This window comes from Amphibalanus amphitrite, unplaced genomic scaffold (assembly GCF_019059575.1).
Source record: "Amphibalanus amphitrite isolate SeventyFive unplaced genomic scaffold, NRLGWU_Aamphi_draft 001232F_arrow, whole genome shotgun sequence".
NCBI lineage: Eukaryota > Metazoa > Arthropoda > Thecostraca > Balanomorpha > Balanidae > Amphibalanus > Amphibalanus amphitrite.
Window position 1 is genome coordinate 66,221 of NW_024882725.1, and position 23,475 is coordinate 89,695.

The 23,475-nt window shown below is 49.3% G+C and overlaps 1 protein-coding gene across 1 annotated transcript; it reads left to right on the plus strand.

Annotated features, from left to right (window-relative positions):
• The first annotated feature begins 465 nt into the window (after positions 1-465).
• LOC122371332 (chondroadherin-like protein) lies at positions 466-23,475 on the plus strand. The gene is made up of 8 exons (XM_043347577.1): positions 466-757; positions 8,077-8,484; positions 9,074-9,323; positions 15,107-15,277; positions 19,451-19,573; positions 19,762-19,947; positions 21,902-22,088; positions 22,401-23,475. The coding sequence occupies exons 1-8, from the start codon at positions 564-566 to the stop codon at positions 22,520-22,522; spliced, it is 1,641 nt and encodes a 546-aa protein (XP_043203512.1). The 5' UTR covers positions 466-563; the 3' UTR covers positions 22,523-23,475.

Here is a 23,475-nt window from a genome sequence, read left to right on the forward strand (position 1 = left end):
GCAAGGGTTAACCTGTGCCGCCGACTATTCGAAGGGCCAGTGCCGAAGAAATAAAAACGGCAAGAACGTTTTTTGTCATCACATTATCTACCGTTAATTAAATAACGAGCTGTATCGGGACGAAAGTGGGATGCACTAACACGCAGGCGAAGTTTCTTGCGTTGCGACATTACATATTAGTGAAGGAACAGGGTTTGCTATTTATTCGCTTGCTTTATACTACACATACCTACTCGGTTTATTATCATTATTATAATTAATTTGCTCATGCCCGAGATGAAGACAGGAAGGAACAGCCCAGAATGAACGCCATATGAGCAGAGGCAGACCGTGGATCTGGGAGTATATGCCACAGCGGCCGGGCCGCTCGTGAGTGATCAGATGCCACATCTGATCGCTCACAGAGCGGACCGTGCCGGGCCGAGCGTGCAGCCGGGGCGCCCAAACAGACGGCCCAGGCCGGTGCGCGCGCCGCCTCTGGGCCGCGGCCGCCCGGGGCGCCGCGCCGCCGGCAGTTCGGGCCGCGGCAGCCGGCGGGGACGGAGGCCGGGTCAGTGGCAGCCATGCAGGTCGTGCTGTGTCTCTGCGTACTGCTGGGGCTGCTGCGGTGGCTCGACGCGCTGCCCACCACCGGCTGTGCCAGGGCCAGTTTCGGCCCCGGAGCGATCTCAGAGATCCGCTGTGTGGGCGACCGATGGAGCCCGGCGTCCGAGGAGGTCGACTGCACCGTGAAGGAGGAGGACGGCTTGGTCCACAGGTGAGTTGGACCGTCACCTGCCGGCGGGCGCCCGGGTCACCAGAGCGGCGCCCTCGGCGCTCGGGAGGCGGGCGGCGGTCGCCCGACCTGGCGCCGTAACGGTTACAGTGACGCCACCCATTCATCAGCGTGTTCTGCTCCGCGCCCGCGACTTGCCCACTGGAGACACGAGTCGGCTATGACGGCGTGACCTGCTGTTAGTTGGCCTTCCGGTTGGCTGACGGCTGACTTTTTTCCATTTTTGCGGCAGCGTACGATCGGATGGAGAAATCCTGGTATTTACATATGTTGGAGGGACACTGACAGATGCATGAGCACTTAAAATTTTACAATAATTTTACATGTTGTGACCAAAAATATTTCCAATAGTTATGATAGATTGGCCATACATGACGGCAGAATGATGTCATGTTCTGCCATTTTCGACCAAGAAAGGTTGACCTTCCAGGTCAGGTCAATGACCCAAAAGTCGGAAAAAATCGGAACCTGTTAGAACGTCGTAGTGTGGCTGATATGCTTTTTTCGGGGTGCTAATCACGAATATCATGCTAATTTTGATCACAGATGATGTCTATGCATTTAGGCCAGGTCGGGTGAGGCCTGATCAGGTCAACAAGTAGGGTCCTTCCGGGTAGTCGTATTGCGTTTCAAACGCCTCTGACAGCTTTGTAACATGTTACGAAATACGAAGGCACCAGAACTACTTTGTAAATGTTCAAATGGTTGTTAAATTCGAATTCAGCTCCAAAAACTAGCCTAGCAAGCTGGAAAACTAAAAAAAAAAAATGAAACGAGGTCATCAAGTGTCAATGACCTGACATTGACCTTGACATCACCCTAATGTATGGGATCAACATCAAATCACATGTTTTGACGCTTGAAACCACGAAAAGACTGCAAACGCGCGGCTAATGCGAGCCGACATACGCTAAATCGCGATTCCGGCCAAACATGGTCTCGAAAAGTAGGCTACAGGTCAAAGGTCATTTGGGTCAGGGTCATACAACTTTTAGGGTAGGTGTACAATTGATTAACGCGAGGGTACTGAAAGTTTCGTTGCGATCGGCCGCTTTTTACGTGGGTTATTTGCGAAAAACGTTAGGGGGCTGTATCAACCCCCCTCACCTGACCTTCACCTAAGCTGGCCCCAATGGTCACCTAGCCCACACAATCGCATTTTTCATGTAACATGGACTATATAACATGCATCAAACAACACTAGTTCATAGTGTGACCCTCAGTGACCTCTTTGAACTGACCTGGTATCAGTGACCTCAGATAGCAAATTATGTGTTAGACAATCAAGTCCCCATCGGTGATTTTCAATAATTTGCCTTTTAGGGGAAAATGGGGAAACACCACCCTTTGTGGAACACCGCCCACCCCGATATCAGAAATATGAAAAGGTCTAGGGCGACAGCTGACTGTCTTTTGGCAGCGTGACGTCAAGAGAATTGCAGGTATGAGCAGTGCACCGCATTGTTTTATTTAGATGATTTGCGAAAAATTCCGAATTTAAGTTTCATGAATACGTTTCATACTTTTTTCTAGTATAATTAGCAGAAGAAAAATTATCCTATTTGACAGACAATAGTCCTGAAGTAGGTTTTTTGCCATAATTAGGACTCATCCAAACATTTCGTGCTTCTGCTCGAGTGCTATTTTTGTCGTGCTGCCATATTGAAGGATTTTGTAGAAAAATGCAGACCCTTGGGTAACAATACCCACTTGGGCTATTTGGTATTTAACCCTCGCCCTGGCAGGGCATTTTTCATAACACGGCCTGGCAGGGGGGGGGGGTCGATGCGACCCCCCCCCCCCCCTCGCGATTGGCTCCTATGGCACCTAGAAACACCAAATTTGGTAGGTAGGTGGGCCCCCCGGAGTTCTCGCCCCTGTGCAAATTTGGTTGCTCTAGGTCAATATTTAGGGTTTTTTTGGGGGGTATGAATGTAAAAATTTTGCTAAAAACAGGTCAAAAGTTTTTCGCTTATAACTTTTGATCTAATTAAGATAGAGCAAAAAGAAAAGCACCAGTGAACTCAGCACGTCAAGGTGCGTCCAATGATATACTTTTTAGCTTGCTTAAGTGTACTTAAAGTTTTTCTTAAATTTTAAGTAAACTTAACTTCATAAATTAAGTTCAAGTTACCCAAATTGCATCATATCGCATATCATTTGATTCGGCTCATCAGCAGGAACACAATGATACCATTTTTTAAGCTCTAGCGTCATTATGTGCCAAGTTACTGGAAAAAAACGTCATTTGACCTCAGTTGACCTCATTTGACCTGACCCATGGATAAGTACACCAAACAAAGAAGCACCAAGTGACCTGCTGTTAAGTACCGTGGTTTCAAAGCACAAAAGTGATAAAACGAAGCGGATATCTCCAGTATTTTCCGAATTTAGCCCTCGCCGATGTGGGGGGGGGGTTGGTGCAACCCCCCCTGAGGTTTTTCTTAGCTACACGCCGAACCGTTTCAGATAGCCTGCTCAAATTTTCAGTACCCTTTGGGGCATCCTTTGCGCAACTTTTGGTAACTTTTTTTGTCAAGGTCATGCCAGGTCACGGAGTTATGACGTCATAAAGGGAACAACCTCCGGCCAGATTTTCGCTAAATTGGCGATTGCTTCACATTGGTATAAATGCCGACTGACCTGACGCACTGATGGATTGTTTTAGAATCACAACTGGCTGATTTGACATTAGCACAATGTCCGTTGACATTTTGAAGGTCACTAAAGGTCAAGGTAAGGTCAGTGACCTCGGTTGACCTGTAATGACTTCTTGCACTTGTGTGCCTTTTCGGGGTATTTTGATGCCCTGAATTCGAATTTGCTATCCATTTCAGGCATCGTCGGTTTTTTCTTGTAGTTCATTTTGGGTCAGGGTCAGGTCAGTGACGTCACACGCCTGACGTGACCCAATGCACAAATGACCTTGCAGACTTCCGATGCTCCCAACGCATCATTTTTAGAGGTATGACATCGAAATACACACCAAACGATAGAGAATTGATCAAGGATCACGATAGTGAAGGTTTCAAGTCGATATCTTTTACCGTTTTGCCGCAATCGGCGCGGAAATCTGAAAAGGTTAGATTTTTCCGGAAATTTGACCTTTGACCGGTCATAAGTAGGTCAAATGTTGACCTAGGACCAAAAAATATACCACCAATAGCGAGATCTCGCTGAGAGCAATCCATTGGTCTTTTCCGCTAAGCTCTACGACGCTTCGTTTTCAAACGCCAGGGGGGGGGTCGCACCCCCCCCCCCCTGCATGGGCGAAGGTGGCAAAACACCGTTTACGGGCGAGGGTTAGTATTTTCCCATAGGCTTAACATTACGACGTAATGACCTCTAACTGACCTCAGGTCAGTGACCTAAAAAAACCGGACTATATGTTATACAACTCGGTGAACTTAGCACATCCTGAAAGTTTGAAGGAAATCGGTCGAAAACTGTTAGTTGGACAGGTGCAAACAGAAAATTGAAATTTGACCATGACCTTGTACCAGTTTTTCTGACCTGGTGACCTGACCCAAGGTCACCCGGACCTGAAATTTTCAGGTCATATGTAAAAAGGTTGCCCCATAGGCTGTGCCAAATTTGGCGGCGCTGCGCGCCGCCGTTTTTACGCTATCTTCGAAAAACCTTAGGGGGGTCGCATCGACCCCCCCTGCCAGGGCGAGGGTTAATAGCACATTGTGCTACCTGACCCAGGACTGACGCATTTCAAATAAAGAAAGAACTCGTATTTACTATGTTTTATTAGAGGTCAATGATAAATTTGGATAAATGAACTTTTGGGGCTTAAAGTCGTCTAACTAGTTTTATAAATGAGTAGGGGAGACCCGGGAGGTATGGGCCGGTTTTGTGAAAAGGCAATTTTCTTCCAGTGGGCAGTGGCTAGACCCGGTTTTTCACTCTGTGTACGTGAAATTGACTTTCGCCTGCAACGTGTGCCTGATATTAGACATCTGGAATAAACTATTTTGTCTCGAGATAACTTTCACTAAATCAAGTGCTTTTTCGATCCATCAAATTACAGGGTGTTGCAGATAAATCAGACACTTGAGAGGCAAAATACGAAATCGGCAATGAAAGCATGAATATTGCACACACAGGCCTGGCATTTTAGTCAGCACCAGTTCGAGTCATATGCTGCATTTCTACTCGATGTAACCGCCGTCGGCGGCGACGACGATCTCAAGCCGAGGGCGAAATGATTCGCACGCCTTGGCGACCGTGTCCTTGTCTACGGCGGCGAACTCTGCCACGATGGCGGCCTTGAGAGAGTCGACGGTATTGTGTGCGTGCTTGTTGGTCTTGGCCTCGATCACGCCCCAGAAGAAATAATCGAGGGGGTTGCAGCCAGGCGAGGAGGGCGGCCACAAGTCCGCCGACCAGTGGTGAGGGACGTTGTTGAGCAGCCACGCCTGCGTCGTCCTGGCCTTGTGCGCCGGGGCGGATTCTTGCTGGAAGACGTAGGGGCGTCCGTTGGCGATCCTGTGTTTGTGTTTTGGGGGAGGCAATTGATCATAGAGATGTAACATGCTGCCCAAGCTTTTCATCGTGAGCATAGCACTCGAATAAACACGTTTTTTCCAAGTGTCGGATTTACCTGCAACGCCCTGTACACCGGGAGGTATGGGCCATGGCCCGGGAGGTATGGGCCGGTGCCATGTTTCATATTCTTTTCTCGACAATGAGAATAATACTAGTAGCTGGTATCTACCTTGATCTCTCTTAGAGCCGTTGGCCGCTTATGCGGTTCCTGCAGGAACCGCATAAGCGGCCAACAGCTTGCTTCAATGGAGGTCACTTGGGCCCATATGTATTTTGGTAAACTCAATCATGCACCATGAAATAAGATCAATAATATTTTTATTTGCGAATGAAATTTGAAGTTAAATTTTCGACCTTGCGCGACAAAAATAAAACCTATTGAAGATGACACTGAATGAAAGCATCTTTTTATTTATTTTGGATCAACGGGGGTGGGTGGCCCGAACCTCCCGGTTAGGACGCCATAATGTGCGTAGCATCTCAGCTCATAATCTTGCAAGAAAACTTCAAATTGTCTATCCAGTCTTAATTTGCATGCTTTAAATTTTATGTTAGCGATGGTCTGACATCATAAAACGAGCCTGGTTCAAATTTATCACGAATTTTCTGTATGTACCGTATTTTACTCGAAGAGGGCAAAAACGCTTTATCACCGCTCATTGCCAAAGAAGACTGATGAAGGTTTTAAGAATCACGTGGGATGCATAACGGAATGGCTGCTACCAGTTAACGCCGTCTAATGTGTAAAAATACGCAACACTTCTTCAAAACTGCGATGGCCCATACCTCCAGGGGGCCCATACCTCCCGGGTCTCCCCTACTTCATTGTACCAGGGATATAATAGTATTGCTCCCACTGCATTTTATGAATACCTATACTGAAACGCCTAGAAATTCACGATAAGAAGAACAGCTTAGTAGTTCAGCAACCTGCAAATTTCGTTGCCTGCTGTGCTCGGGCGGTGTCAGTGTTACCCAATTGGCGGCGTTACCCCGAAAATGTAGATTTTTACTAAATGTGGAATAATGCAATGATGAACGAAATTACAAGAAAACAATTGGGTGATATGTATGTAAAATTAACGCGACAATCTAATGAAACGGAGAGATTTACCATGTGGCCAAAAAATTACGTGACAACGCACTAAAAGGTTAAAGGGGTCGGTGTTCCCCCTTCTTTCCCTTTTTGATTTTACAACACATTTCTAAGAATGCCTGTAAACGGTGAAAATGCGACTTTTGACCTGACATGTGACGTCATCGGTTGGACGGAAGTCAATAAGATTTGGTCACAATGTAGTTCTCCGGCGGGGCTATCGAATGCCGTTTGAATTTTGAAAATCGTCCGGTAACTTTCCGAGATCTAAGGGGGGGAGGGGTGAAACGATGCCCCATCCTACGGGTGGCAGGGTCCGCCGATAGCCCTGGGGCTCGAGTTAAAATCTGCGCAAACTTGAATATCCGTGCTCCTTTCGTTTAATATCATTATTGACATTTACATCGAAATTTATAAATCTGTTGTTACTATAAATCCGGCTCTAAGGATACACGGATTTTGTTAGGTATTTATATTATTGCCACAGTAATTGTTTTCGGCTTTCTCCAAAGGTATTTGTTTGGGAGACGCATTTGCAATTTCTACTAATGGCTTGCGCAAATCTGACTATTTATGTTTCGTTTCTTTTATCTTCATTGTTTTCAGACACAATGATAGAACGTTTAATACGGATTTCATTATCTCGGTTCTTGTAACGTCCAGTGTTATCGCTTATGACAATTCATTATCTAACACGCATGCATCTTTGCTCCGCAGAACAGTTCAGAAGGGCGAAAGCTATAATGACAAAATGTCATTGACCTCAGGTCAGACGACTGACTCGGGCCGGTCTGGTTTGACAGCGTGAATGACCTGATAGTTCATGTAATTTCCCCATCAGCACATGTAGCAGTGCGCGCGCTATGCAATGGGGACACCAGTTACACTTGCCCCAGCTCGGTGTACTGCTACTTCGCCACTTCGGTAAGGCACTTAAGACGGTTTATTATACTTTACGAGGTCTTGCTGCCATTTAGTAACGACGGTTCAATTTTTGTTTTTAATTTATCTAATACTTTAAAATAATAATTCAATAGTTGTCACTCCACTGAAACATGTTAAGGCGAGACATTGCGGAGTTTTACGGAGGTAATACGACAGGAGAATGACTAGACGGTAGTGCTGGAAATTGCCGTTGTTGCCATGCGCCGGTTGCTTGCGCTGCCGCACGGCTGACGCCAGAGGAGACCGCGGCACGAGTCACCATGTGCGGTTAGCGTACGAGCGCCCGACGACCACTCACCAACCGCCAACCCGCCCAGTGCGGAGCTTCCGGGCTCCCCGCAATCCACAAAAGCGTCAATTGAAAATGTTTTTAGTAGGAACTTTGTGGTTTCAATAATTTGCGAGCAGTGAATGTTTGGGTTTCACCGCTTTGCTTGCCCACTGCCTACAGCATCTACCATCTGTAAAGATCTATCATCGGATAGGACTCGCGTTCAGACACAGTGGCTCAGCTGCCAGAGCATGTAACGCTACGATATTTGCCAGAGTATATCAATCAGTGCGATGCAACAGTCTGCGGTTGTCAGACGTCTCGGGGAGCGATAGAGAAGGTCTCGCAGAGTTTTGTGTCCGGCAGGAGCCGGCTGCGACTTTCCGGCTGGGTCGGAGGCCCGTTGGAGAACTAACAGAATCCTGTCTCCGGCAGGACCCGGCTGCGGCTCTCCGGCTGGGGCGGCCCTCTGGGCGCTCAGCTGCTCGGCGACAAGCCGCGGCCGGTCAAACAGCTGGAGCTGAGCGGCACCGCGCTCAGCTCGCTGCCCGAGGCGCTGTTCGCCGGTCTGGGCTCGGCGCAGCTGCTCCGGCTCGACGACAACCGTCTGTCGGCCGTGCCGGAGGCGGCGCTGGCCACTCTGCCGCGCCTACAGACGCTCACCATGAACGGTAACCGGATCGGGCGGCTGGCGCGCGGGCGGCTGGGCGCCGCGCCGTGCCTGCGCCACCTCTCTCTGGCCGCGAACGGACTGCGCCGGATGGAGCAGGGAGCCCTGCCGGCCGGTCTGCGGCACCTCAGCCTGACGGACAACCAGCTGCACACGCTGAACGGCACAGTCAGGTGAGCGAGGCGCATAGTAGAGCCACCAGACACCGACCTTAATATCATCGCTTTTCAGCCCGCCAGCCGCCGCAGACCAGCCTTGTTGAGTAAATCCACAGCCTGCACGAACCCATCCAGGCTGGATGAAGTTGATTCAAGTACATACGGCGTGCCTAATTGATTATCTTAGCGATAATGCCTAAAACTTCCGCATCCACTTCTTTAGCATGTAACGTGTAAAGAAAAACTATCCAAATGCCGACCTGACCCTTGCGGTGACACATTGGCTCATTGCTCTGGCTGTATTTCCACCCACCTGACCAAGTGACCAGTCTGCTCTATCTGTCTGTATGTCTGTCTGTATGTTTGTCTGTATGTTTGTCTGTCTGTCTGTCTGTGTCTGTCTGTCTGTCTGTCTGTCTGTCTGTCTGTCTGTCTGTCTGTCTGTCTGTCTGTCTGTCTGTCTGTCTGTCTGTCTGTCTGTCTGTCTGTCTGTCACAGCCAGCTCACCAGTCTACTCTGCATGTTTGTCTGTCTGTCTGTCTGTCTGTCTGTCTGTCTGTCTGTCTGTCGCATCCAGCTGACCAGACTGCTCTGTCTGTCGCAGTCAGCTCACCAGTCTCCGCTGGCTGTTCGTCTCCAACAACCAGCTGACCTCTCTGCGCGGCCAGCTGCCGGAGGGCGGCCAGCTGACCTCCCTGATTGCCTACGACAACCGTCTGGAGTCGGTGGACGGCCTGCAGGAGGCGGCCGGCCTGGACCGGCTCAGTATCGGCTCGAACCGGCTCCGCTCGATCGGCCACCTCCGACTGCACCGGCTCAGCAGACTCGACGTCTCCCGCAACCTGATCGACCAGGTAGGCCAGCGAGGGAGCCGCACGGACCTGCTGGAGCTACCTATTTAAAATGATACATACTGAAAGTACCCTATTCAAAATGGTACATACACATACCTACTAAAAGGCTTTTGCGAACATATTCAACAGCATTTACTCAATGGGCGCCAGCTATGTATTTGTGGATAAGTAAGTTGAAGCGAAAACCGCCACTGTCCACACCTTTTGCAGGGCTGACTCACATTTGTCTATGAATTTGGCCGAAAAGAAAAACGATTGATAGAGACGTTGCGGAACAAGCATGGCATCATACTAATAGCAGTAAATCCCAACGGCATACCGCTTTCAGGTGTTCAGGTCAAAAGGACATGCTTGAATGTAAACAAGGAACATAATAATGAATGAACATCCTTAGATATTTGGATAGGTATTGACTATTGTAACAGGTAAACATATGTGAAACACCATGTGCTGGGCTTTATGCATGTTCGACGCAACCTGTCGTTTTTAATGGCTGTTGCACACCGGCGTTGTATATATTGTCCTGCGCTGATTCCCCAGGCGACCCCTGCGCCGATTTCCCAGGCGACCCCTGGCTGCCCGCCCTGCCCTACCCCATTGACAGCCCATTTCCGGACCATTTCCGCGTGCCGCCAGCGGCCCAGCTGCCGGGAGTGGGCACTAAACGCCTCGCCGAACGGCCCCTTCATAACGTGCCAGCCGTGTTTATGTCTTGCCTGGCCGTCGTCGAGCCCTTACGTCACGCCTTTTCACATAAGCGGCCGATTAGGCGAGACCGGCAGCCGCCGAGGCACGCGTACTCCCGGCACGCGAGTGTGACCTTAACCTCCTCGGTGACGCAGGCACTAGACGCATTGACGTCACCACGTCCCGCTAGCCGGGAAATTAGGCCACCGTATAGTTGCCGGCTCTCATGACTGATGTTGGCCGGCCGGTGGACGCGTCGTCAGGCGTGTGACGTCGGCGGCAGTTTCGCGTCAACTCTGACGGGGGCGATGGTGCGTCAGGAGGGAGTCCAAACGGCCCCCGTCCCCAGTCACAACAGAGGGAGACGAATGACGGTGACGCCCGCGGTCCCGACCCACAGCCCGCTGGTGCGCCGCGGTCACGCACATGGATAGCTGTGCTGACGGCCAGGCAGTCAACAGTCTGAGTGCTGACGTCTGAGTGAGGTCAACAGTACAATAGGCCCGCCTCGCGGCATCATCTGTATTCATTTTGGCCGATTTAACCCTATTAGTGGCAGGCTCCTGGCTACCCCCTATTAGTGGCAGGGGGGGGGCTGTTTACGACCCCCCCCCCCCTTGATATCTTGAGATCTAACGGGCCGATTTTCAAAATTCAAACGGCATTCGATTTCGCTCAACGTGATCTACATTTCTAAAAAATAAAAATTAAAAAATGTCAATAGGGGGGGTAGAGGGGGGTAAAAACGGGCAAATTGCAGATACATTTTAGACTGTTTATCACGGCCAGGTTTCTGAACCAATCTTAACGCAACTTTTGCCGATCGATAGAGAATGAACCAGGCATTCACATGGATCCTAAAAATATGCATTTTCAAAAATCATAGGCGGATACAGATCATTGAGATTGGGGGTACACAAAAAGTATAGTAAATAAGGTTTTTGTTGGTACTCTTTCCAAAAAGGGTGGTAATGGTCTTGTTATGTTATAATTTTCTTATGAGAGAACGACTAAAATTGTATTGGTAATGCATAGGCGGTGTCAGGGCACCTATGTTGGGAGGTAAAACATAACCCCCCTTTTTGGACGCCTGGATCCGCCTATTATAGCAAAAACGTGTCAAAAGAGGATGCACAATAACTGTATATGTTATCACATGATACCTTTTATTCACTGTTCGTAAAACTGGTGCAGCATCGTGATCTTCGCCCAAATGACTCGCTTCACGAATAGGACCCCCCAATTCCCAGTGCTCTGGAGCCGCCCCTGGTAAAGTTATGAACTTGAAATTTTCAGGGAATGTGCCCAATTTAGTTTTAGGAAAAGTCAGAAAATTTCAGCATCGTAGCTTCAGCGGTTTCGGAGATATTCCCGAAAAACCTGAGGGGTGGATAAAAACAACCCCCCCTGCCACTAATAGGGTTAAATACTGCTGTTTGGTGCAATAATAGATCGTGACATATCTCATAATATTTTGTTATAATATGAAATACCGTCATAACATATCGTATCAGACTAAATATCGCAACAACATATTGTACAATCATTCACATGCTCGTACTTTTCTAATGCTATGAAATTATTGCTGTCCCTTTTGCTTACATAAAGTTAGGTTTATCCCTTCAGCATATTTACAATCGTAAATGTGAAGGGTATAGGAATTTCCTATATCCACCCGTTTTCCGGTCTGTAATGTCTTCTCTGAGACCGCGAATATAAAGTCATCTTTAAAAAACGTTTTTATTTCTTATTATTATCTGGATGCTGAGACTACCCCGGAACTTGTGCTATGTTTCTCACAAATGTTCCTCATATCAAAATATTTCGATAATAAAGGCTAGCGCTCTTCTTTGAAGCTTTATGTCATACTGGTCCCCCTAAAGCATCGGTTGTTTTATTTAGATAGTGGTACCGAAACATATAAACTGTGCAACACAACAGGGATAAGTGAAACGTTTTTTATGCTGCTAGTGGCGGATGCCAATGCCACGACGTCATCCACACCACATGCCTGATTCTGCCGGGCCAAAATTTGTGTTTGGAATCGAAGAAAATCCGCGCCAATGTCGGCATTCCCAAGTTCCTTTCACTGAACGAATATGTCGCGGATGACGTCACCCGGCCTCCCGAGTGGAAGTGCAGGAAGCCTTCCCTGTGCACCCTCTCCGACTTCGAGGAGTCTGAGGCGCCCAGGTCGGGTCCGTCGCCGCCGCCCGCCGCCTGTGGACCGTCATCAGTGCCGACCGCCAGCGCCGGCCCGCCGGAGTCCGCCGCCGCCGGATCGCCGGTGTCGGCCGGAACCGCAGCGCCGGCGCGTCCCTCTTCACCGGCGACCGGTGCCGAGCCGCTGCCGCCGCCGCCGCCAGCGCAGGATGAGCTGGTGGTGCTGGACGCTGACTCCGAGTCCAAACCGGCGCGGACCCGCGAGGACGAAGATGGCGAGCTCCAGGAAGCCATCGTGAGGTCGCTGGGGAAGGGAGCGCCGGCCGACACCTCGGAGCAGGCACATCTCTCGGATTTCTGCGTGGAAGACGGCCAGTCTCTCTGCTCAGTGGACCTGGCCGGCGACTTTACCTACCGGCTGGTGGGCATCGTCAGCCACTACGGCGGCGCCACGCACTCCGGACACTACGTGTCGGACGTCTACAGCGTCGGCAGGGACCGTTGGTACCACTATAACGATAGCCGAGTCAGCTGTGTCGACGAGGCCGACATTATGGGCGAGGGACACCAGAGAAACGGCTACATATTCTTCTACCTCCACAAAGACCTATATAACCAAGTGGTCAGCGCAGAGGGAGCCGGCGGGGCGCTGTAACCGCCGCGCCAGGGAGCACAGGCTCTGAGCGGCACCGGCGGTTCGTATGGGTACATGTGGTTAATGTGTTTATGCATGTGAGCTTGTACTTTCTGTTAAATAGCACAATAAATGTACCTGAATAAAAAAAAAAAAAATGTGTCGTCTCTTATACAAATCATACCAATCTACTAATGTTTGTCCGGAAAGATAACTTATCCCCTCGACATGATATATAGCGTTTTGACGTAAACTGAGATAAAAGCCAAAGTAACATATCTCTGGACGAAATAGATCTTTATACAATATAAAATGTGGTGTTACACTTGAAATTATATGACATCGTATCCTGTCGGTTTATTTCATGCGATTTTACTTTATTTGTTGGGATAAGTGCTTGTAGCTTATCAATGTATTGTGTCATGATTGGGGTGCAACATGCACGTGCGCACGTGCGGATTACGCTCCTACACATCGGAAACGGCTGGACCGCTTGCACTAAAAGCTGGTGCATCGCTGTGGAATGGTGGCCCACACTGTCAGTTAGGGTCTCACTTAGCACGAGCGCAGGTGCAGGGTCTACACATCCACGGCCCATTAGCAGTCTATACCATGGTTTTCTAGTTACCTTGTCGGCTTTGGTTTTGTTAGTAATTAAAAATTGTGTGATCAGGGTTAACTCTGACTGACCTATAACCTTCGCTACCATCCTGTCGCGTTTTTGGCGTGTGAATAAAAAAAAAACGGCGGCGCGTAGCGCCGCGCCGCTTGGAGTAGCTTTTTGTACATCAATTTTGGACAATTTGTGAAATTGTTGACCCCAGGTCATGTCAGGTCAGGTCACCAGGTCAAGTTAACTGACCAAGCCTAAAAATGTTTGCAATCATGGCCAGCCTGCAGTGCTTGTCAGAAAGGTTTTAAACTTGGTGGATTGCATGATGTTATGGGCGCCTACAAGTTGTATATCTCGGATTTTTTATATCCGTGACCTAAGGTCAGGTCAGTAGTGTGACCTTTCCATTATAAGTCAATGGAGAAAAACGAAAATGCCTCTAGATCCGTGTGTACGAATAGGAACAGTCCAAATATTTCAGAATCACGATAATTGGACCACCCGTGACGACCAAGTTGTCTTTTTTGCTGAGTAGCCTCTAGAGAGGTCATCCGAGGTCATTTGAGGCTACAAACATATTTTTGCCAATCACTCTCGATTGGAAAGAGATAGAACGCTGGGGATGGCCTCATTGTGTTTGTCTTGCCGAGACGCATCGACTGATATGCAACATGACCTTTTTCGGTCAAGTCATGACCTTGACCTGAAGTCAAATTTTCAAGTTGACCTTTCAAGGTCAAGTCATAATTCATTCGACGCGTCTTGGCGAAAGGAACACGATTCTGGCAATAGAAATGTCGTGGCGCTTTTTAGTCAAAAGTTATTGGCGAAAAACACTTTTCGTTAAAACAGCTATTTTTGGAGTTTTTGCCCTCTGGAGGCTAAGCCATCGACCTGAGGTCATTTTTGATAATTACCTTATCAAAAGAAGAGTTCAAAAGTTATCGATTGCTTTTCCAAGCGTTTTTCTAGCTATCATAGTTCCTGAGATAATGGCATGTTTTCTGAAAAATATCATGACAATTCGCAAATTTTGACCTTTGACGACCTCTGGTGACCCCAATATTGCTCTAAGATGAAAAATGACTGAAATACTTTCAAACGTACTCATCGAGGGATATCGACGGCTTTTTACCGCGTCTTTCTAGCCCTCTTAGTTTTTTAGTTAGAGGTGGGTGGTAACATATGCCCCCCCCCCACTAGGGCAAAGCCGTTGGCTGAGACCGCCACTGGGGCGCGGGATAAGTACAAGAACCTGCTGGTTTGAGTAGGGTATTTCGGTTTCAGTGACAGTTGTTCTGAATTCAGTGCCGGTTGTTCTGGTTTGAGTGCCGGTTGTTCTGAGTTCAGTGCCGGTTGTTCTGGTTTGAGTGCCGGTTGTTCTGAGTTCAGTGCCGGTTGTTCTGGTTTGAGTGCCGGTCGTTCTGGTATTTGTGCCGGTTGTTCTGGTTTGAGTGTCGATTGCTCTGGTTTGAGTGCCGACGGTTGTTCTGGTTTGAGTACCGATTGTTCTGGTTTGAGTGCCGGTTGTTCTGGTTTTGGCGAGATGCTTTGGTCCGGCGGGGTGCTCATTGTTCATGGTTAGATTGCTGAGTGCCCTGATTCGAGTGCCGGGTTGTCCGGTCGGAGTGTCTGGTGTTCTGGGTTTGGGTGTCGGGTACTGAGTGGGACACTCTCTACCCGCAGCTGTCGGTGGATCAGCTGCAGGGGCTGCCGGCGCTGAAGGAGCTGAACCTGGACGGCAACCAGCTGCGGCAGTTGGGCCCCATCCTGACCGTGCTGCCCGCGCTCACCAAGCTGAACCTCTCGCACAACCAGCTGAGCTCCGTCGCCGAGCTGGCACCGGACCGCCACCAGGTGGGTGCCACTAGAGGGGCGATAGAGTGTAGTTCTGGGCCAGTCTGCCGCTCCGTGACCCGCGTGGGCCTGCAGGCGGGGCCGCTCACCCCCAGACGTGAGTCGGCGGGCGAAGTCGCGCGAGGGCAATGATCACTAGGACTGTCGAACGGCCGGTCATAGTTTTCCAGCACTCAGTTGGTTTTATCCGACCGTCAGCCAGTCAGGAGGGTTTACAAATTGCCCGTCCGTCTGTCTTGTGGGTTTATCCAGTGTGGCAGGTCCAGCTCTCTGGCATCAAAGGTTAGCCATCTGGCCGACCATCAGTGTATCGACCAGAGACTGTCCGGCAGTGGGCAGGATTTGTTGGCGCTCCTCGACAGGTCTGGTCGGAGCAGAGTTATACGTCGGAGCGCCTGTGGCCTGCCCGGTCTGTTGTCTGAGTTGGCCTGACCGCAGACCGCCGCACCCGGCTCTGCTCCTTGTCACTGTTATCAATATTGACATTGGGCCGCGCCGACAGGCTCCTTGACCAAACATTTCACGCATTATCACATGTCCCATACTGGCTCAAGGGAGAAGAGCTTGCACTTGAGCGGTGACCTGTGCAAATACTCCACATAAATATGTAATTTTCGACGCTAATTTCATGATAACATCACGTGTTTGCTGATTGCAGTACTCCTTCCTACGTTGTTAGTTGAATTTCACCGACTATCGCTATAGTGAAATACAGCGAGGCGAGCACGGTAGAGCGTGAAGCGGTCTGTGGATGTCGGACTGTCCCTGCCCTCCTCCCCACTACCCACTACCCACGTACCCGTCAGCCTGCAACACACAGCCGGGCCCACACAGCGCACACACTGAGGTCCCGCGCTGCGGCATCCGACGCCGTTAACTCGCTTACATCACATCGCAGTGCCGGCAATTGCTTTCACTTGCATCCAATCGAACTCATACAGGCTGGTTCTGCGGTCGTGGAGCGCCCTCTGACCCCTGGAGACCCCGACCACGGAGTGCCAGCTGTACTAGGCATGTTCAAACGGACATTGATCGGCAAATGTCCTCGTACTTAACCCTCGCCCTGGCAGGGGGGGGGGGGGTCGATGCGACCCCCCCCTAAGGTTTTTCGAAGATAGCGTAAAAATGGCGGCGCGCAGCGCCGCCAAATTTGGCACAGCCTATGGGGCAACCTTTTTACATATGACCTGAAAATTTCAGGTCCGGGTGACCTTGGGTCAGGTCACCAGGTCAGAAAAACCGGTACAAGGTCATGGTCAAATTTCAATTTTCTTTTTGCACCTGTCCAACTCACAGTTTTGCACCGATTTCCTTCAAACTTTCAGGATGTGCTAAGTTCACCGAGTTGTATAACATATAGTTCGGGTTTTTTGAGGTCACTGACCTGAGGTCAGTTAGAGGTCATTACGTCGTAATGTTAAGCCTATGGGAAAATACTAAATTCGGAAAATACTGGAGATATCCGCTTCGTTCTATCACTTTTGTGCTTTGAAACCACAGTACTTAACAGCAGGTCACTTGGTGCTTCTTTGTTTGGTGTACTTATCCATGGGTCAGGTCAAATGAGGTCAACTGAGGTCAAATGACGTTTTTGCCAATAACTTGGCACATAATGACGCTAGAGCTTAAAAAATGGTATCATTGTGTTCCTGGTGATCAGCCGAATCGAGTGATATGCAATATGATGCAATTTAGGTAACTTTAACTTAATTTATTAATTTAAGTTTACTTAAAATTTAAGAAAAACTTTAAGTACACTTAAGCAAGCTAAAAAGTATATCATTCGACGCGCCTTGACGTGCTGAGTTCACTGGTGCTTTTCTTTTTGCTCTATCTTAATTAGATCAAAAGTTATAAGCGAAAAACTTTTGACCTGTTTTTAGCGAAATTTTTACATTTATACCCCCCAAAACCCCCCTAAATATTGACCTAGAGCAACCAAATTTGCACAGGGGCGAGAACTCCAGGGGGCCCACCTACCTACCAAATTTGGTGTTTCTAGGTGCCATAGGAGCCAATCGCGAGGGGGGGGGGGTCGCATCGACCCCCCCCCCTGCCAGGCCGTGTTATGAAAAATGCCCTGCCAGGGCGAGGGTTAATCATTCACCGTTTAAAGGTTGCATCGTTCTCGGCATTTCTGTTAACCTTCGCCCTGGTGGGGGGGGGCCATTTTGGCCCCCCCCCCCTGTGGTTTTTCAGCGATAACTCAGAAACCACTTGAGTTAGCGCCCTGAAACTTTGTATAGCTGTTTATTCAACATTTTTACATCATGTCCTGTTTTGGGGGGTTCGGGTCAGGTCAGGTCAGGTCACAAGGTCACCAAAACTGACACCACCTCTAAAAAAGTTCAAAGCTCTCTCAAAGGCACAGCTTTTATCCGATCGATGTAAAATTTACAGTACTTGAAGATGTCACCCAGCTCTACAAAATGGCTATCTCGGATTTTTTATAAATGTGACCTAAGGTCAGGTCAGGTCATCGCTGCTCCCCATTATAAGTCAATGGGAGAATCGAAAAGTAGTTGTTTTTCAGCTAAATCGGGCGTGATTGATCCTATATTTCGTTATTGAAGTGTCTTGGGTCAGCAAATCACAGCCCATGTGAAACCATTTGCTTGTGACCTCGCTGAGGTCACGCTAGGTCATCTCCCTGGTCACCAGAGGTCACCAGCGGTTTTTCTGCACTTACTTGTTATTGAATAGAGATAGAGACTCCGTTCGACGTTTATCGTGTTTGTCTCGTCAATGCGGATCGAATGATATGCAGCATGACCTATTTCGGTAAGGTCATGACCTTGACCTGAGGTCAAATTTTCAAAATGACCTTTCGAGGTCAAGCTATATATCATTCGACGCGTCTCGACGAGCCAAGCACGATGGTGCATGAATCGTTTCTCTATTTTCTCGTGAATGCATGCTATAGTTAAAAACATTTTCAACAAAATTTGCCAAGTTGACCTTGCATGACCTCTGTAGGCCAAACCGTTGAGCTGAGGTCAAATCTGACGAACCTTGGCGAAAGAGCTTGAAAAGAGCTATCGATTGCTTTTTTCCGCGGCTCTCTAGCTCTTCTAGTTTCCGAGCTACAGCGGAATATGTCCGGCAACACCGAAAACACTGAAATTTGACCTATGATGACCTCTAGCGACCTCAATATTGACCTTAGCGAAAAAATGACCGAAATACTTTCGAACGTACTTGTTATGGGCTTTCGTTTGCTTTTTTCCGCGTCTTCCTAGCCCTCTTCGTTTTCGAGTTAGACGGGGGGGGTCATTTTGGCCCCCCCCCACCAGGGCGAAGGTGGCTCAGACCCACACCAGGGCGCGGGTTAAGCGTCTAGTGGAATGGCCGCGTTTGATTTATTGCCTGTGTGTAGCTTGTTTTTGTTGTTTCCAATGTTTTTCGTTTTCTGTTGCGGGAGATAACGTTACCATTCGTTCCGTGACGGCATGTTGATTGTCGAACCCCTTCCGTCTTTTGCGAGGCGAATGTTCTGGAAATCCGCCGCGCACACAAAGTCCTTTGTTATGCTCTTAAACAACGTAAATGATGCTATGCAGCCGGCATTACGCCATTCAAGTACATTCTGACGCCAGACTAGGTTATGAAATTAATTTATTTTTACTATCGCTAACACTATCCATTCCTTGCGTCACAATAAAGTAGACAGCGGCAGAGCGTGTAACAAACGCTGCTGACGTCAGACTTTTCGAGTCAGACGCAATGATCGAGGTAACCAGCACTGAAATATTGGACTGTGTTGTAATAAAACTGTTAATCGTTTCTGGATTTGTTGTTTTATTCTACGTTTGTGGATAGGTATTCTTTATGCGTACAACACACCGGTAGAAACATACAATTTTGATGAAATATAGCACATTTTGAACCTGTTGAAAAAATGCAATTATGTTTAGTTGAATGCTAAGTGATTGTGCTTTTGATAATGCATAAAATGACAAGTGTTTCTTGCGCAGTGTGGCATAAAGATTGTTTCAGACTGCGATGTGTCATTGCTGATGCCATTTCTCAGAACTCAACGACCTGCTACGCACGAAGTTGTGTTCAAAATATCTTCCTGGACACTGGGAAAAGGATGCATTCGATGCGCTATGCATTGTGACAGCTGTCCAATTTGACCCCCTCCACTACCCATGAATCTATTCCTGTTTACAGGGCCGGGTATTTTCACACTCACTTCGGGAGCTGTTCGCTGTTGGGAATCGCATCACCTCCGTGGGCCAACTGAACCTGCCGAAACTCGTCAAGCTCAACCTCTCAAACAACCAGCTCGTCGAGGTGGGTGGGTACATTGTTATACTGATCGATCACATTTATATTCATTCCTAAGTCACGTCGTTAGTTGAATTTTCACCGATACTCCGCGGTTTCGGAGAGACGCTGTCATGTAGGCACTCTCTTATGCCTCAGTTTATTTTCATTGCTTGTTTGTTGAATTGTCACCGTAACCGCTGCTCTTTCGGCAGTTATCGGCGGCCAACTTTGCCGGTCTGCCGTCGCTGGAGGTGCTGGCTCTATCTGGGAACCGTCTGCAGCGCATTGGCCAGCTGCTGGAGGCGCTGCCGGCTCTCGTCAGCGCCGACCTGTCCGACAACAGCCTCACCTCCGTGACGCCGCTCAGTCCGCGCGAGCAGCTGCCGCACGAGAGCAAGGTGAGACGCGTGAGAGCAAGGTGGGTCCGTGCCAGAGCGAGGTAAGAACAAGGTGAACCTGCGAGAAGAAGGTGGGTCCGCCTGAGAGCATCACAAAAGGAAGGTGAGCTGCGCGAGAGCCGAGAACAATGTGACACCGGGCGAGAGCACGGCTGTTTTAGTCGAGGATACTGTTTGATAATTTTATGAATCAGGTAACTTAGCAACTACTGCAAACTAAGCTGAAAAACTACTAAGAATCAATCAAGAACCTAATTGGAACAAATTGCACCGAATGTGAACCAGATGTGTGCCAGAAAGCCGTCGTGAAAACCGCTAATAAGATATGCTTGTTATGCTCATTTGCTGCTGGTAGTTTGGCTGCGCTACGGATACCAGTTGTCCGTCCCTGATATCCGTCCCAAGGGATGCTAGCCTGTGCGCTGTTAGCATATAAGACGGGAACGAAAGTATATGACAGTATGACAGCTGATTACCATAACAAACACCACGTTCTAAGTATTCTGAAGAACGAGTCTGACCCAATTTGTCTGACCTTGCTGATGCTGTCATCTGAATCCCTGGAAACCCTCTTGCTTTTATTGTCTTCATCTGACAGTGCCTCGCATACTTTAGCGACTAATTAAATAGCGTTGTTGACGCTCGTCAATTATTCAGTACGGAATTTGGTGTAGATTATTTAGGCTCTGTGCTGTGCGGCGTGGCGCCGATTTACGCCGTTGGGCTCGCGGCTCGCGGTGGCTCAAGCGGTCGGTGCGGTCGAGTGCTGCAGTCCGTAAACACTCCGCCCGGGGTGTCTGTTACCGGCTCGGTAATCGGACCCACCACGCGGTGTCCGCCACCGTCCGGTCGGCTCACTGTGTCACCCGAGGGACGCAGCGGGCGCTTCAGGTCGGGGCCGCGCCCGCAGAGGTTCGTCACAGACCCGTCAGCGCCGCGCCTGGCGATTGAAAATTGGTGACGCAGAGCACCGCGGATTGGTAACTTTATACCCAACGATCCTGATAGCTGTATTATGTTCTTGCTTATTTATCCTTGCAATTTAAGTGGTCGGATGAGATCCTTGAGTGTTTTCCTAATTGACTAGCGTTTAAAGAGGTGAAGTATAGAACAGTTTCAAACACTCTATGTAGATGTCATCGGTTTGCTTTGGGGTCTTTGAGGTCTACTTTGAGGTCAAAAGGTCAAGCAATGACCCCGGACATTGTATATCGGATATTATCGCATTTGTTTGCTGACGAGAAGCTCATGCGAAGCATCCGACATCACGGCATTGTATCCTCATGCACGCCAAATATTTGGGACCGTGGTACGTTTGCACTAACAACGTTGTGACCGCACCTACCACAGCTAATCAAACATCTAAACCTCATGATAGACAAAGGTCTGTAGCTCTGCATCGGCCACTTATGTTATCATCAAGTCTAAGGACTGTGGGGGCTGTGGTTTCAAGTGTCTCGATTCGCCCACGCCTTTGTAGTACGCCGGTGGCCAACTCATTGTAGCTCAGCCTGACTCAGCAATTCTCTGCGCTTTGATTCACTCAGCGTGGAGCGGTAATCAGAGGTCACAGCAAGGCACAGGGTTGCGTTCGGAGAAGATGGAACTTCCGCGCTGATCGTGTGTAGCTTATCGTGGTTATTGATAAAATATCTTTCACGTGATTAGATCTGTGTCGCCGATGACCTGATGTGTATGCAATATGCATCCTTGGTGATATACACAATTCTGCTTCATGTAATTAAAATTATGTAATTAAAATTAGTTTTATGGCCTTCGCTCATCCCAGGCTGTTACGAGGAACCACAAAGCAGCATATTTTCCCAGCATGCTACCGAATAAGTATTTGGATTGTACTAAAGCCCGATGGGCGATGACTGAAGTAATGTGGTGATCTTCGCGGCTCCTCTGTCCAACGAGCTAGCTCACTGTGTGCGTTGTGTGTATTCCACAGCCGCGCCTGCTGCATCTGCAGACCCTGCTGCTCAACAACAACCGCCTGCAGCAGCTGGACGTATCGCTGCACCGCCTGCCGGCGCTCTGCGTGCTGGACGTGAGGAACAACACCGTCATCCGGCTGCGCTGGCACAGCCACCCGGACTGGCGCTGCAGCCTCCAGCATCGCAAACTGCGCGCAACCGGTGAGTTAGGGAGCGGCGGGCGGCGGCGCGCCGGCTGCCCGTTCTGTTTACCGGCGCCGGTCGGCCGACCGTGCCGGCCAGAGGTCACCGCGCAACCCCGAACCATCAACATCTGATGGACGTTCCATATGCAATCCGTCCAAACGTTCAATAACCAATATTACATTAAATAATTACTGGTGGAAATATGCGATCTTTCAGTGCGGAGCAGCACGCTTCTCTTCTCGGTCGTTGGGTCCGATCACGTGACGGTTCAGTGTTTGTTTAATTCTTTGGATCAAATTCAACTTTGAACTCTTGTGTTTGCGGCAGGCAACCCAGTGCACTGCGGTGACCAGGAGGTGCGGCACTCCCTGAGACAGGCCGCGATCAACTTCACCGTCGACCTGCCGCTGTGCGGGGGTGTCTCTGCGGCGCCGGTCAGCTCCGGCTGAGGGGCACCGGCCACACACTGACGAACCCCAGCCGCCAGCTCGGCCGGCGCAGACAGTCGCCAAGTGACCGTTGGCATCCGCCGGTCGCCGCAGACTGGCGCGGATCCACCGGCACGCCTCAGCGGGCGCAGCGCGCCTGACCCGAGCGCGGCGCTATGTTGTTGTTGTCCTTTATTTATGCTGTGACGGCGGAGCAGCCGATAGCTCGCCGTCACCGCACCTGTGTGCTGCATACGCATTGATCACCTTCATAGCAAACGGACCTGGCCGCTGCGCGAGCGGCCGACGTCGCCATTAGTAGTGTCCGCGTTATAGTCCAGCGGCCGGGGCTGCTGTAAAAGCGTCGGCTCGAGATCATGGCTGCAGCTTCTAGACAGCCCATAAACATTGTGCAGTAAACAAGCCGCGGCCCGGGCCATAGCCCCGCTGGGGCGCTGAAGGCACTCGGCTGGACCAGTCTCATTTTCGGATTTTGTGTGCATGTATGTATTGTGTGCTCGTGTGCTGTGCTTGTGTGTGTTTGTTTTTCCCACCGTCATTAAACGCTGCCGGCAGTTGGATCGAGTCAACCGTATTTGAAGTTCTAAAGCGTGCCGCGATTCTGCTCTATACGGTCTTGACCGCACCTCGCACCATTGTATTGTTAGTGGGATCCTACGCCAGGCAATAACTTGATATGTTTGGCCCAACGCTTGTTTGTTTATTTGTTTGATTATGATGATAATGTGATGAGGGATCTGAAGCTTGTGCTAACTGTTCGGATCTTACCCTTCGCCCTGGTGAGGCGAGAGTGGAGTAATTCAGTCTGTTCGACGTTCGTCTTACCCTGCGCTCACCATACTATTGGGTGATTCGTTCCAGTCAATTTATAGCTTGAGAGGTGGAATATCATTTTATAGTCAACTGTATATACGTAATGTGATTCCAAATAAAACAACATAACGCTCGCCGTA